General features: G+C 38.9%; 1 protein-coding gene across 5 annotated transcripts in view; it reads left to right on the top strand.

Annotated features, from left to right (window-relative positions):
• The window catches only part of SHISA5 (shisa family member 5), a 23,972-nt gene extending 7,519 nt beyond the window's left edge, over positions 1 to 16,453 (top strand). For 3 of the 5 annotated variants that reach the window (XM_030501945.1, XM_030501944.1, XM_030501943.1), the window contains 4 exons: positions 1,992 to 2,021; positions 10,199 to 10,314; positions 11,073 to 11,291; positions 13,249 to 16,453. In XM_030501945.1, the coding sequence (XP_030357805.1) occupies positions 1,992 to 2,021; positions 10,199 to 10,314; positions 11,073 to 11,291; positions 13,249 to 13,328 (445 nt within the window). In that variant the 3' untranslated portion in view covers positions 13,329 to 16,453. The remainder of the gene's footprint in view (positions 1 to 1,991; positions 2,022 to 10,198; positions 10,315 to 11,072; positions 11,292 to 13,248) is intronic. The other 2 variants (XR_003993824.1, XM_030501942.1) reach the window with 1 other exon arrangement.

The following is a 16,453-nucleotide window of genomic DNA, read 5'->3' as shown; positions in this document are numbered from 1 at the left end:
CTGTTTTTACGCACAGTTAATTGGACTCTGTTTCTGAATTAATTTCTGCCTTGAAGTTGAAAGACATTTTGTAGCACTTACAGTAATGCTTGAGAACAGGCTGTTCATCCTTAGGTGATGAGAAGAGTGAGGTGGAACGACACTCAATCTTCCTGGGAATCCTCTGCTGGCAGAGACCAAACATCCCTGTTAGACTGGGGATCTGCTCATTCAGGTTTTGTCATGGGCTGATCAGTGTGCTGTCTTGTGACTTCATCTCCATGTCTTTCTGCTTGCCTTTGATTGAAATGCAGCATCTGCAATGGTATGCTACATGCATAAGGTGTCAAAACCAGTGATTTTTTAACTGTGCAAGCTGTGATTATTCTAATTTGCTGATTCTTAGTTTAGAAGTTTTCAAGCATATGTTTTCTCTATAGACTAGATAAAAAATACTGTAGTATTGAACTGTACCCCATTTTTCCTCCTCCTCTATCACTATCAGGGACTTCAGTTTACACTTTACAGTGTATTTGCATGATCCAGCATCTGTAATATGCTGCCAATGGTAAGAAAATAAATCACAAAGTTTGTTCATTTGAAAAGAACTTCCAAGGTAGCAGCCTCTATTTAATGAGCGGAGGATTTGTTTCCCAGCACTGGTCCTTAATATTTTCTGTAATAACTGAGTTAAACTGCATACAGAACCTGTTCTGTGAGGCTTGCATTCAAACACAGGTTAATCTCACCTTGCATCTCTAAGGAATGTAAGCTTCTTGTCTAGAAATAATTGAGATTTGGATCTGAAGCTATTTTAAAAAAATGTTTTCAGGTTTTTACTAGTCTGAGAAGTAAATACAAGCTTGCACAATTTGTAACTTGCATTTGGTTTTATGTTCACTGTATTCTCAGTGAAGAAGCTACTTAAAGCTGACAAAGCAGCTGTGAGTTGCCATTAATAATCATTAATTTCTCAGCTGCCTGCTTCAGGCGGTGGGTTTAATGCAGGTTCATTGAAACGAAGGTGGAAGAAGAGGTTGAAAAATGCTGTCCTGGCTCAAGAGGCAGATGTGTATGGTTGGGTTAGTGTGCGCTTCTAACTACAGAAGGCTGTTCCACTGCAAAAACCAAGACAGCTTGGCCTAAACCTGCAAAGACACAGTAAGATGAAACATTAGATTATGCTCAGGAGTTTTTTTCTGTGGATGTGTACTTCATTGTATGTACTTAACTATGGTAGAGTATTCCCTTTCTAAATCTGGACTTTGCTGTGCCTCTGCAGAGTGTAACTCTGAAAACAGGAGATTTTTAACATATGGGTTGACTCTGGAAAGAACTTGTCAAAGCAGCTGCAGGTAGGGTAACCCTCAGAGAAGGTTGCTGTAGCCTAAGAAACAGAGAATCCTTCTTGGAGAACATGGTTAAAAGACCATGGTTGTTATTTAGTAGAATCAGGGGAAGTTTAGATTAGATATAAGGAGAAAGTTCTTTACAGTGAGGGTGGTGAAGCACTGGAATGGGTTGCCCAGGGAGGTTGTGGATGCTCCATCCCTGGCAGTGTTCAAGGCCAACTTGGACAGAGCCTTGGACCACGTGGTTTAGTGCAAGGTGTCCTTGCCCATGGCAGGGGGGTTGGAACTAGATGATCTTAAGGTCCTTTCCAACCCTTACTATTCTATGATTCTATGAATCTGTGAAAATTTGAGCATGTGGGTTCCAAAGCTAACTCGAACTCTGCCTTTTCGTATACTTCCATAAAATAGCCATGGCCTGAGGTGTAGTAGCGAGGTATTTGCGATAGATTGTCTTGTAGATGTGTTATGGGAAGAGAATGTCCTTAAATTGCCTACCCTTTTAAAACTGCATTATAGGGTCTTCTGTGAAATGAACAAATTAGTTTTATTTCAGGATATTAGCAATTCTGCAAAGATTGGTCTTTTGACAAAGCCTGTTTTTATTAAAAACACTTTATGCTGTTCATTTTTAATGTGATACTCCTCTCTGTTTACTAGGTGGTCTCTGGCTCTCAAATCCACTAAGAGGTAAACTTAAAAAACTTTTTGTTTGTTTGTTTGTTTTTTGTTTGTTTGTTTTTTAAGTTGTGGAAGGAACCAGTCATCAAAGTCACTTCCATGTGCGCTTTTTTTTTTTCCCTTTTTTTAAGTGAAGGTCTTATTACCATTTAAAAGGAGAAGTAGTGGTCAGCCAGATGTGACCTCTAATGCAGAAGTCTGTTCTTATTTGTGCAGTGTTAAATTTTCCTTGATGATCTTCAATGGCTGGATGAGTAATACTTCTCCCAGAGAGAGAGAATGAGCATGTCAGTTCACAGTTGTACAGAAGAATTAATTTACCTAATTTAAACTTTGCTTCTACCTGAACACGGTGTTTCTAACTTTCATGTATGTGATGACATACGAGTAATGCGAGTAAAGAAAAAGGTGTGTTTCCTATAAGAGCTGAGTTATATGGCAGGCAATGCTGGTGGGTGTAACCTTGTCTAAACTTCCTTTGAATGCAGTTTCAGTGTGTTTGACAAGTCATATGTTGGGTTGGAATTTGCCAGGAAAAAATCCTTTTTAAAAATTTTGGCTTAAAGAGTTAAAAGCTTTAAATTAAATTAGTTTCTAATTAGTTGCTTAACTCTGCTTCCTGAAATTAGTATGGCATTGGCAGTAGCAAGTTCTTAGTATCACACTTGCTGTTTATGTGGGGAAAACTTTCTGGAGTACTTTTCCCCCTCTTCCCCTTTCTTCCTCCCTCCCCCTCCCCCCTTAAGCTTGTTCTATTAATTCAGTTAACTATTTCAGGAAAAAAAAAAAAAATCCCTCCCATTGGCTTTACATTGGTTTCAAATTTTACTTAGGGTGGAGGGCAACATCCTATATCATTGAACTGGGATCGTGATGGTAGGAGGGGAACTGACTCACTCTGTTTGCCTCAAATATATGTGCCTGTAATAGCCTACATTCTTTTTCTTCCACTAAAGGAGCTTTTTTTATTTATTGTCTGTAGAAGCAAATGCCTTATAGCGAGTTTAAGGACAGTTCTTAGACTCAGGGTCCAATTGGACTTGTCTGATACTGTCTTGTGACCTGCATGAAGCTGCAGTGTTAGTTCTTACAGTGTTGACAAAATACTTCAGTTGCTGTGGGTGCAGCTGTGACTTTTCCCCTTGTTACATGCACATTTTCAATGTACCAGTTACCTATAGCGATTATTCTTGACTGTCTACAGGGTGTACAATAGCAGATTTCCTGCAAAACTTCCCTGGAAAATTTTATTTTTAGTATGCATTACAAAGGGATTTATGTAAATAGACATATTTAGGATGAGTGAACTGTTTATAGACCTAGATGATGCTTGTATACATCCTTCATAATAACCTGTTGGATCTGGGTATAGGATGACTGAGTAAAACCACAAACTCCAGGAAGCTCCCTCCCTGCCACTTTCTCATATAGACTGTTTAAGAACTTGTTGTGCTAAGTCTGTTATTTGTTACTTGAAAAAATTTAGAAGTTACTAGCTTTAAAGAGTAGTAATTAGCTTTACTTCTAGTAGGTCTTTGTGTATGAAATTAAAGTGGATTATTTTTGGCTTTAAGTAACCCACATCCGCTTCCTATTTGACCAAACAGAAAAAGGACCCATTCAGTGCATATTCAGCAAACTTTTTCTCGGAAGAGTCTTGCATTCTCTTTTTCTGTAACACTTTTGCAGTTGCAGGGCTTTTTGGCTTACCATAGCATTATGGTTGTCACTTCATTATTGGTTCTCACGCCAGAGCTGGCTTGGCTGATGATTGCTAAAGGGTTGCTGGGCTGTGCTCAGCTGCGGACTTTGGAGGATGTAGCTCAGGGTTGCTTGGGCCGCAGATAAGTAGAGGTGCCCCAGGGATTGAACTGATGGGCTCCTGCTGCAAACTTTCCTTCTTTTGAGGGGTATCCAGAAAACGCCGGAAATTTGTGGTAAGCTTTAGCGGTTTTCAGTGGCAGTTAATCTGTGCCCATGCTGGAGCAGTTTAATAGCTTACTGTTAGTGATGACTTGAGCTGCTACCACACTGATGTGTTAGTAAAAATGAGATGAAACCATTTTTGTCACGTTAAGTAGCTGTGTGTGAGCAAGACCCTAGAAGGGACAGTCTCAAGTGCTAACTTGAGTTAACACTGGTCTGAAAGATGGGTATTACAGTTCCAGTCCATGCTTCACTGCATTGCATAGCTCATAAAATGACAGCAGTTACTCAAACCTGCCAGTCTGATGCAGCTTTCAAGATTTCATAATTTTGAAACCATGCTTTTCAGTCTGACTCTTAAGCCTGTTGCCCACCAAAAGAATCACTGGTCCCTACTTTCTTAAACACTTCTTGATCATGTGGAGATCTCATTTGGGGAAGGTGACCCCTGGGTAAACTGGCTGGAGTAGGTCATGGCTGACACCCAGCAATTAGCGTGACTGCATCTGGACTGTGAGGCTTAACTCTATAGTTTTGGTTGTCCACGCGTGGTGAAGCTTCTGTGGCTCAAAACCTAGCTGTACTAAAGGAGGCTGGTCAATCTTACCAAGTGTCAAAGTCATGGTGATTATTTCCTGTGAGTACGAACCTCACAGGAGTTTGCTTTCTGTATAATAGTAATTTATGTAAATTTTTTTGAGTCTAGCAAAGTGGTTCTTACGTTTTGAATCTCCATGCTAAAACTGTAAACCGAGGGAGTATGTTTGTAAGGTTGTAAAAACAAATTCCTGTGAAAGACTTGTGGAAGTCACATTGCTTTTTCTTAGCAAAATAACTAAAGTTTATCCTTTCTTTTCCTGCTAAACTTTAGAGGCTGTATGTGGCATTGTATGGCCGCGACTAAACCATTGGACTTAGGAAAGCATGTCAGTCTGGTGACTTGTTTGGTCATGCTTTCTACCTGAGTCTGGGCAAGTCTGGACATTTACCATCCTGTCACATTTCTGGGAACTGTCTCCTTTTCTGGAGCAGTAAAGAATGATATGTGAATACTCCATTTTTTTTTTTTTTTTTTTTACTTTTAGGAATGGCCTAAATTATCTTCTGAAGTCTTTCCAGACCACCCAGTGTTAAAGCCATAACTCAGTATTTGTAATGTTTGCTTTCAAAAGCAGCTGTGCTTTTGAAAAGGACCCTGCCAACATTTTTCGTGTAGAATACAACAGATCTTGGAATAGATTAAAACTTGTGAAATAAATAGTTTCACAAGTTTCACAGTAGTTTCACAAGTTTCACAATAGTTTCTGCTTAAACTATTTTTTTCAAAACTAGGTGGTCTTATTGTTGTTCACTTGAATATTTTTTTTTTTTAAGACAGAATTTGCAGTGTCCCCCATTGTCATGAATACATGCAAAAACTTCCTTTACATCAGGGCTTACAAAAGTTGCCAACTTAAGTGATTCAAACTATTAAGGAGGTTTAAAAATATGTTGCTGAATTGAAACTTGGATGTTTTAAAAAGCCTTAAATATACTCAAAGCATTTTACTTCCCACACACACACACTTGACAGTGTTTAAGATTGAGATCTCTGATATGAACAACTGCCCTGAGAATTAACTTCTACAAATAGTATTATTTAGACCCTGTGTTTGATACTCACATTTTAATATGCCCATTGTATCTCATTTAGTACCAACAGGAGTAAAACAGGCACTGATCACGTACCTGCCTTTATGTGAACTGATACATATTTTGAATAATTAGGCAACTTTAAAGGTAAGGCAAGTCTTTGAGGTATGCTCCTTACACATACGATTTAGTGCTTTCCAAAGGTGAGAGAGTAGGGGTAGAATAGAAAAAGGAAAGAGAGAGGTGTTGGTAGGAAAGGGGAGGGAGTCGTCCCGTCACATTTTCTTTCCTGTAGGTATTACCAGAAGTTGCAGTTTATCATTGCTGCAGTAGAACTGCTATTAGGTTTGATTTTGTTTTCTGTTAAATTATTGGCTAAAGTTAGCTTTTATGTGAAGAAAGAAGCAGGAAATGGCAGTTAGTAAACTCAAGCTGTTTATAACAGGGTGTGCTTTATTTAGAGACTCTGGTGTATATGATGTGGGAGTCTGGAAACCCATGTTCAGACTGTGAAGCCAGCAGAGCATTCTGATCTGGTGCTGTGGCCTCTCTGATTTCTACACCTTGATGTTTGTTTGCAGAATGCAGTGGGGAAGGTGTGTTTTTTGATTTGGGTTTTCGTTTGATTTCTCTTTCTTGTTTAACCATTCAGGGGAAGAATCTTTAAGCCACAATCCGTCATGTCTGATCTTTTTCATTTATGTATAATGTTAACAGAGGTAATTAAATTATCGTTTAATGTGAATATATTTTTTTCAAATATTTTCAAAGTCCCTTTAGGCAGATTCATCAAGCGAAAGCGATTAATGAAGCAACAGTTTTGTTTAAGAAAGGAGTACAGGCTTTCTGGAGTTAACATGCTGCAAGAGAGTCTTTATGCAGTATCTGAAATACCTTGTCTCCTGAAGCTTAGATGGTTCACTGAGTAAAGTATGCTGAACACCATTCTGGCCTCACTTGAGTGATCTACTAGTGGTAATCTTCCTACACTTTTGGAACTTTCATTACCGAATGCTCAGGGCAGTACTGCTACGGCAGTATAGGGTAGTGCCTGACTGTTCAGATATTCTGAGAGTATTGCTAGTTTTGCTCATCAACAGGAATGGTTAGAAAAAAAACCAAACGGGAACCCACAAGCTTTTGAAGAGCTCTAATGTTGAAAGAAGGCGTTGATGCCACAAATTTCAAGTTCATAGCACTTACTGGTTTGTTGTCTGTAAAAGTTATGCTATCTTCTGCTGTTTCAAGACATCAGTCTGCATGAGCCCAAGCACTGGCAGGAAAATAATGCTTCTGCTGTAAAATAGGTGATAAAAATGCCTAGAGTTGTGTACAATTCTTAGAAAACTGGGAAGAACTAACTCCTGTCTGTTATTTTGCTCACTGGGCTGTTTCTGGAGGCTTATGATTTTGGTGTGTAGCAATCACACAGTATTTTCATGGGTAGAATGGAATCACAGTGTTGTCTACACACACAGAACTACACTGTAAAGTGTATATACCTGGCACTTGTGCTTTAAATATGTGTCTCGATTTAGCTCTTTAAAAGATGGATGCAAAATGTCAATATGCCGTGTTTGTGTTGTTTAAGCAAAGATGCAGAAAAATGATGAAAATGCACAGGGTGTCTCTAACAACATGGTGAAAATGAGGATATGGTAGTGGCTGGGGGTTTTTTTTAATCCTCTGAGCTTTGCTTTTGCCACTTTCATTATTAGAGGTAATAAATATACAATGAGATATGTGCTTCAGTGAGCAAAAAACTTTATTAAAATAAGGTATTGGAGCCCATGCTTCAAACTGACGAGTGTTTATCTGTTGGTGGCCAACTTGGCTGTAGATATGCTTGTGCTGTTTTCTCTCTTGTACCAGAACCAAATTTGGTTCTGAAAGATAAGGGCTCTCTGCCAGTTTCCTGCTGTGCTAGGTTGTGATGAGTAGATGTTTCTCCACTTTGTCCGTTTTTTCCATTTCTCAGGTTTCTTTGATTTTGCCCAGCTTTTGCTAAAGTTCAGAGATTCCATTGTCTGTAGAAGGTGAAAAATTTCAGTTCTCTTTTTCAGGCCCAATCTGCTTCCTTGACACATAGCATAGTTCACTAGGAAAAAAGTTTGGTGGGTTTGTTGTGAGTTTGTTTGTTTGGTTTTTTTTACTTTCTTTCCTGGGGAAAATGCCTGAGGAAGAACCTAGAAGACACTTTTCCTTTGTTGTTTCTGCTAATGTTGCTTAGTAATAATTGTGTGTAATGGAAATGTTAGCTTCCCTAGTGAGAGAGCTTTCTCAGGGTTGATAGATAAGTGGGAACAAGAGCAAGGAAAATGCTGTTGGCACTCCACAAGTAGCAGTAATTGTAGGTAATGTTTGTTGTTATGCATTTTCTAGAGGTGTCTGTGGTTTGTCACAGACATTCATGCGATTTGAACATTGCAGGCAAGATTGTTAAGTCTAATGTGTGAGTCGTGCACACTGCTCTTTCTTCTCCTGTGTATATATGAATTTATATAATGAATATCTAGTAACGACCCTGTAGAATTAACCTAAATTCCACAGGTCACTCTTACATCTAATCCATTTCCGGATACACATATATTCAGCTTGTGTTTCCAGGCTAACTTGATGTGTGTTTGCTGTTGGCCTTGTGGACAGGAGGCAGCCTGTATTTCAGGATGTGGTATCGTGCATGTTTACACCACCAATTGCATTTTGTATCTTCCTTTTTCTACCAGGCTTGGAGAAATGAGATTTTGGGGTGGAGAAGAGCTGGCTGTGAACTTACTGTGCTGAAGTGAAACTAATGCGCGTGAGGATGGGGGGAGCACATAAAGCATCATAGTTAGGAATGCATTTGTGTGTGCAAGTCAGCATATGAAAAACATTCTGTAAAGGTGCAAATAAATGTGTCAAAGCATGTGTGCATCTTTACATCTGCAGCTGTGTTGCAACGATCTGTTTGCTTTCCTGGTGGTGTTTCTGACGTGGCTTCTGTGACTTCAGGAGGCTGCAGCAATTCCTGCTTCCTGTTTTACATTTAAGTGCTGAGATGCAGTGACTGTAGGCAATCTGCAGTATTGCATTTAGTACTTGAGGAGTAGATCCATAGGATTATATTTAGTACTTCACAAAATTGGTGCACAAGATACAGTTACCATTAGATAAAATTGTTGATCAGATTCTTGAGAGAGATTTGAAGCTTTTTCTTCTAGCTGTTGCAGAAACAAGAGTAAAATTGATGGAACCTCTCTTAAAGGAAAAAACAAAAGTGCATTTTAGATTGAACCTGGGTTTTAGTGTCCAGCTTACTGAGGGTTGAGTTGCTCTGGATTGCTGAGGTGAGATTTTCCCAATTTGGGTGAGGGATAGAATGCTTTTTTTTTTGTCAGTGATTTACCTTTCCAGTGTCATTGATACTCAAAATCAATTTTCACATTTGATGGCTGGTTGATAGCCAAGCAGAAATTGTTGGAGATTCTGGACATGTCATTTTGTTCAGAGCTGTTAACAGGAAACTGAGCAATAAAAAACCCCAGCAAAACCTAGAGAGTTCTGTAGCCAAAATCTCTATGCAGAAGGAAAAACAGGATGGGCATAAAACCAGCTCTCTACTCAGTATTTTAGAGCTTGTTGTTCATTAAAAATGACTTCCTGCAATTGTTCCCAAAATTGATGTATGGTGCTTTTTCAATTATTATTTATTTATTTATTTATTTTATTTTAAGAAGTTAAAATGTTTGAGACTTTGGTTGCTGTGGAAGGAAGAGGTTTATTGATTTTAGACAATAGGAAACAGAGGATGTGAATTGACACTTAAAAGGGAATTGTCACTGGGCATTTAGTGATTTACAGTGATACTTTTTCTTCCCTGTGTGGTAAAACTTATGAACAGTCATCTCCATCATTTGACAGTCATCCCAGTGGTTAAAGCTGGTGTAATCTTTGGCCTTTCATACTAGGTTTTGGTGCCTCAGGCAGTGTTTCAGTCTCCCAAATTCAGCGTAACATACTTGCTGTTGCACTAAAGTTAGCAGAATTTCAGATGTTCCAAAGCATATGAAATGTGGCTTCTAAAGCAACTATTTACAAATACCAAGGAACCTGCCAAGAATCTGCAGCATGAAGAGGTCTGCTCAGTACCAAAACTGTTCGAGATTGGGTGTGGGAGGTCTTACCAATGCATGAAGAACTTGCTGTGACCCCAAAGTCTGGGGTGCTCCATTTTAGGTGTGCCTACCTGTGTGTTCAGAGCAGTCAAGCAATGCTTGGAAAATTAAGTCATCAAAGCAGTGATTTTGACATTTGTTGCTGTAACTGTTTGGAATACATAAAGGGACAGAGAGTTCTACTAAAATACCAAGAATCACAGCGTCATTAAAATGAGAGGGACCAAAGACTCATGTTGGGTCCTTTTCATGCACAGGGGAGCATGCACCTTGATAGGGGTTGCTCTGCTTCCACTGGTTTAGCAGACCTGACCTCATGTACCACTGCATTTGACAGGTATTTCTTATTCAAATGCATGAAGCAGTAACAGATTGGAGGAGGAGCAACATGTTTGCTACAGAAGGTCAGGATGAAGAATAACAAATTTGTGTGAAAGAATCATACTACTTCTGATGTTATCTTTTTTGCAGTTTTGGAACCCTTGCTGCGATTGGAGTTGCTGTTTTTGCGGTGATTATAATTACTATTATTCTGTGCCTCACTTGTTCGTGTTGCTGTTTGTATAAAGCATGTCGAAGACCGCGGCGTAAGTACCTGGATATTTATTTTCTTTTTCATATCTTTGAACAATCCTCCCCATCCCCCTATAAAAGGTGAGAATAATCTTGCCTTACGTCTCTGCTGCAGTAGTTGCAGTACCTAAACATGAAAAATAAGCATTTAAGCTGCTTCAGAATGTGAAGTTGCAGAGAGGTGTTTTGGAATATTTTCTAAGCATCTAGAAGTTCTCTCTTCCCCATCACGCAGCATGGGGGTTTGGGTTTGGTTTTTTGTTGTTTGAGTAAGCAGGGGATACGGATTTGTTAGTGTATAGACAACATGAAAAGGAAACTCATTTGGGCAATCATGGTAGGAAGCTTCTTACCTAATAAAGGAGATATTTTTAACCCTTATAACTTATATCTTAACCCTTAAAAGCAGGTAACATTTAAAAGTCAGCAGGTTTTCCAGTCTTATACCAAATGATAGATACTTTGGCTGCAGGTTTCCTGGTTTTAAAGAGTCCGAGACAAAAGTTGTTTGCTCTTTGTGGTTGAGAAACAAGGAGGTAAGTTGGCTGCTATCCCAGTAACTGAAGGCTCTCATTGCCACTGAGATCAATGGAAGCATTATTTAGAGGCATACATTTTTAAGTCTTTTGTGGAACTCAAAAAAAATTACCCAGATTTTGACATGAGGAATTAAGCTTGAGAGAGAATGTTTTTTTACATTGCTGTTACTGGCTGTCCCAGGTGACCTTCTAGAACCACTGACACTAACCATGTTCCTTTTGCTTGCTTGCAGCTGTTGTGACCACCACTACTTCCACTACAGTGGTTCATGCTCCCTACCCCCAACAACAGGGAGCATCACCCAGCTACCAGGTAGCCCCCTATCAAGGATATCAGCCTGTGGCTATCCAGCCGCAACCTGGAATGCCAGTAGCACCGTACCCTGTACGGTATCCTCCCCCTTACCCCATGCAGCCGTCAGGACCCCCAGCTTATCATGAAACAGTGGCAGGTAAGGCAATGCTGAGTGCTTCTTCATCTCATAAATAGCTGAAGAGACAGCTGCTTTGGAGCAAATTTGTATTATTTACATTTATTATTTTCTGTGACTATATGAATGTAAATGTAAACAAATTATGTAAAACTCAAGTTATGGTGGGTGCTGTAATTCACCCTTGCAATTTCCCCATCGCTATTTCTCTGTTAAGCATTGCAAGAGGAGATGTAGCTGGAGTTGCATTTGCAGTTTGGTGGTATGTGGGACTGTTGGAGGATCCAGTAGAATGTTTTCCTAATTTAATGCAATTTACTAATACTTTTAAAATTTCATATTCAAAGTCCAGTTAATGTATGTATAATAGTTGTGTTTTTCTACATACGCTTTCTAATTAATACTTGCTAAATATTTCAATCTATACACAGATGGCATTTTCTAGTAGTTCATCACTATTTCCATAGAATACAGAGTCTCTGATCAACTTCAGACAAGTTTGCCGATGAGTAGGAGTTAAATTATCGGAATTTTTTTTTTTTTTTCCTGCTTTCCCTCTTTCACAACATTGTTTTCATGCAGCTTTATTGTTGCTATTACTAATTCCCACTTCTGCTGGTAATACCTGTTCCCTGAACAATTGGCTCCTGGGTCTTCAGAGTGGTCAAAACTAGACTGTTACCTCTCCTAGGATTATTAAGCCCTCTTACAAACCACACTGTTCATCCTTCTAAGTAACAAGCAAAGTATTGTCCGGAATTCCTGAAGGAATCCTAAGATAATGCTTAGGAAGTAACTCTTTTGTGGCAGCTCAAATACAAAATGGCTGTTCATGGTCTTAAGCATTTGTAAACCAGTTAGAAATTGCACATTAACAATGTGCAAACCAGCCTGTTGACTTTCTCTTGTAAACTGAAGAAGCTGTGGGATTTACAGGATTGCCCAAAGTGCTTTGGCTTCGTTTTTATCATGTGACAAAGTGAGCCGATAAACTAGTCATTTTGCTTCTCCTACTCTGGTTTCTCAAACTGTTACTGGTTTGTTAGTTCTTAAAATATTTTTTTTTCTGGGAAAATCTTGAAGGGCTTTCCATGTTGCCAGCTGAGAATGCCTCAAAGTGAGAGCTCTTTCCTTTATTTCTCTTGTCTGTTAACCAAAGGGCAGCCTCTTAATTAGGTCATATGCAAAGGAAGAAAATACCTGCTCTGTCACACAGGAGCCAAACCCACTCACTTCACAAGATCAGCAAAAGATACCCACACTTACATGTTCCAGGGATCTGATCAGGTGGTGCATTATTTGAACTAATGTGCTGTTTGACAGACCTGAAAATGAAGATGCCACTTGAGAGCTGTTTGTCCCAGAATACTATAAAATAGAGATAGCTTCTGAGTTATATACATTCTAGTATATAAGTCAAGTCAAACTCTTTAATGTGCTTGCTAGCAATGGTATACTTCCCCCCCTCCTTATTTTTTTTTCTTTTTAAGTAACTCTGTGACACTTACTGGGAAAGCATTTTCCCTGAAAGAATCCTGAGATGCTTCCTCTAGTCCTTTTTCTTTTGCCCAGTGGTTTATTTTCACTTCTCACCATACTATCAGGTATATCCTATTGTTTGTGCATCTCTGACTTGCACTGGCTGCTTTTTTGGACCAGATCTGTTTCTTTGTTTTTCAGACTATGTCCTCCCCTCAAGGCTAACCATGTACTTGTGGCTGCCATAATACACATTTCCACTTAAGTATAACAAACAAAACCTAAACCAAACAAATCCACAAGAATAAAGGTTTTTGTGACCTTACTTTTGAAATACGGATGCTTTGTGAGTTAGCACAAACTGTTCTCAAGTCCAGTTAAGATGCTAGATAAGTTGAGCCTCTTAACTGTGTGCTTAAAGCAGAAGTTGCTGTTACAGGTGTAGAATTCAGAATGTAAGTTTTACAGATTTGTTTTCTCTTGTGTTTTGCTTTTGCAGCTGATGCTGGAGCACCTTACCCAATCAGCCAGCCCCCTTACAACCCTGCTTATGTGGATCCTCAGAAGCCCACCTATTGAAAAGATCATCTACTCTCTTCTGCATATACAACTTTTAAAAGTATAATTTGTGCTGTTTACACCATGCAACTGTAGTATATTTTTCTGGAAGACGGCAATCTTTTGTCTCAGTAAAGTGAAAGTTAATTCTGTATCTTTTTTTAAATGCTTCAAGTATGAGGCAGTATTATTTTTCTTGCAGAAGTTGTTAATTTATACCTCAAACACAAAAAGAGATTTTGTTCTGTATACAATGGGAAAAGCATGAAGGAGGAGTACTTCAGAAATAAGAACCACAGTAACATTTGCTGTGCAATAATTTTGAAAGGAATGGTCTAATACGAGCATTATCAAATACCCAAAGCTGAAGCACTTTTGCACGGTATTAAAACATAAAAACTTAATCTCTTCAGAAGCTACCTGATATCTGTTACGTATGTTCTGCCTGTTTTGAAACTATTGTTGTTAGGTAAGATACCATGTAGTACTTTTCCCATTCAAAAGGGAGTTTTCCTTTTTTGAAACATAATTTCCTTGTGTAACCAGTAGCAAACCACATGTAATTCTCTGGCCTAGTTTCATTTTGCTGTGCTAAATAGCATGAGTTGATGATTTCCTTGGTTTTTTTCTGAATTTTAAGGCTTAAAAACTGTTCCTTCACTGGGTGTTTTTCTCAGGCCATTTTAATTTTGTGCTAGAAATTAACAACAAAACGAAACTATCTGCCACTTAGTAGAACAAATAGATCAAAAGCTGAAAACCTGAGACTTCATTAAAATTATTGGATGAGTATTTGTTATCCAAGTATTACTGGACGAGCTTACTTAAGTCATCTGTTGATGAGGAGTTTGGAAGACAAACTAGCACCTTAATAATATGTTAAGCAGAAGTACCTGCCAGTGTTCAGCCCTGCCTCATCATAAGGGAGGAATTTATTTTTACAGGCATTTTTAAATGCTTGGGGTTTGTCACTGTCTGTCTCTAGTGGGAACTGCAGATGGCAGGAAGCTCAGAATGACAGATCTGCATTTGAATAATAATGGGAAAGGAGGGTAAGAAATCCCAGCCCAACACACAGTAGATTAAACCTCTCCAGTTTGACTTCATCATTCTCATAAAGCTAAGCAGAGAATGAGAAGTCAGGGAAAAGGAGAGTGGTAGGACGTCGCTACAGCGAGGTAACATTTTCAAGAAGGTAGTGCTTGCAGTAATGAAATGTCTTGAGGCATCCTCATGACTATTACTAGTGGTTGTAAGGCTTTTGGTTCTATGCACCTTGTATTAATCAAATGAATCATGATTTCTTTTTAGTGTCCTCTACAATTTTATCTTTTCTAACATTGAAATACAATTTGTTATTCCTCAGTAGAGCTATCTGGTCTGTTGTATGTATCCCTGTGACATAATTAGTAAAATAACTTTGATCTATCTCATACACTGACTTTTATTTTTTTAGAGAGGCTGTTGAGCCATTTGTCCTGTGGTTCTACATTTGGGGTATATTACTGTTTGAAAAACATCGATGGTGGCGTTGCTTTACCTCATACAATGAATGAAAATTGCTGCAGTCAAAGGCAGCTTTATTTCTCTTCCTGATTTTTGGAATCTATTTCTGGGTTATTCCAGTTCTGTTTTTCAGGGAAGTCTTCAGGGCATTTCAGAGGAAACTTGTAGAAAGCTTTTAGCATTGGGATTCTTGCCAACCTATGTCCCCCCGTTACACCTCTCTGAGAGTGTTGAAGTTAATAGCATGAAATGGTGCCAGGAGGCACTTGCAGAGCATGCATGCCCTGTATCTGTGTGTTCCTCCTCTTTCCTCCCTGCTGAGAAATTTGGCAATGCTTCAGTACACTGTTTGGAGTTACGTGAGAACAACCAGAAATGCACAGTGCCCTCTGTGTGGGGGATGAAGTGTTTCCTTAGAAATCTGGAATTTTTATGTGTGGGAGGACACTGAATAACTGCAGAAATAATTCCCTTGCTATGGATCATACCCCTGTGTGTCTATTCCTGTAGAAGGAGGGCAGAGACCATTCCAGCACCTTTGTTAGCCAGCTGCCTGGGTGGAGTTTGGCCAGTGAGCACAGCTGCCATGCAGGTCTTAGAGCACAGGTACGGTGTTCTAGTGTTTGGCTTCATGAGGTTGTTACTCCACACTGCTCTTCCTCTCCTCCAGATGATGTGAAAAGCGTACAGTTCGTGACAGCGTAAGTAAGGTTCTTTTTTGGTTATGAAAGAAAAATCTGCAATGTCATGAGAAGTTGGCTCAGCCATCTGCCACCATCCCTAAGAAAGAGAGAGGAGGAAAGTGGCAACAATAATAGAGGTCCCCAAATCTGAAGTTTTGGTGTAGATGTACAGACCAAATAAATTGCCTTGAGCACCACTGTATGTGGAGTGGTGGGAGAGGATGAGGTGAAGGAGCCTGAAAATTTACACCTTTACTTTAGTGAACATATGCTAATGAAAACTATATGCAAGTGAAGAGATGAATCATTGATACACAAGGAACTACTAGTTACAAAATTTGTTGAAATAAGAGAAAATGGTCCACTTCATTCATAATTGGAGCACTTTGTCAGAGTTCTTACTGTTAGTGTCTTGATCATCATTAACAATAAGGCACAGAACCAAATTTTATTTAGTTGCTGCCATGCATCCTGTTTAAACTTGTTTTCATACAGTTAAGAGAATAGGATGGTTATAGAAAAGATGGAGAAGTTGATCCATAAACTTTTAGTTTAAGCACTACTCGTGTCAGTCCAGGTAGCTATTGCTTTCATGTCAAACTAGTTATTCACAATGCCATAGAGGAGAGGGAATAGAATTAAGATGTTATATGTTGAAAGAGTATATGTGGGTGTTTTGTGTGTTGTGGGGTTTTTTGTTTGTTTGTTTTTATTGTTGGGGGGGTTATTTTGGGGGTTTTTTGGGGGGAGTTAATTCTGTAAGTGCCTCTGTTTCAGAAATGCTTTGTGAAATTAAATACAGTAGATTATATTGTACTGAATTTACTAGATAATCACTGTTGATTCTGTTACATACTGTAACCTAGCTTTGTATGTTGTTTGTAGTTTAAACATAAATGTTCAAAAGTAATGGCATAAACTCTGTACACCTTTGTAATAAATGCAGTCTTTTAAGTA

Source organism: Strigops habroptila, chromosome 11 (assembly GCF_004027225.2).
Source record: "Strigops habroptila isolate Jane chromosome 11, bStrHab1.2.pri, whole genome shotgun sequence".
Taxonomy (NCBI): Eukaryota; Metazoa; Chordata; class Aves; order Psittaciformes; family Psittacidae; genus Strigops; species Strigops habroptila.
Note: the sequence above shows the minus strand (reverse complement) of the source record. Positions and strands in the feature narration are given on the sequence as shown.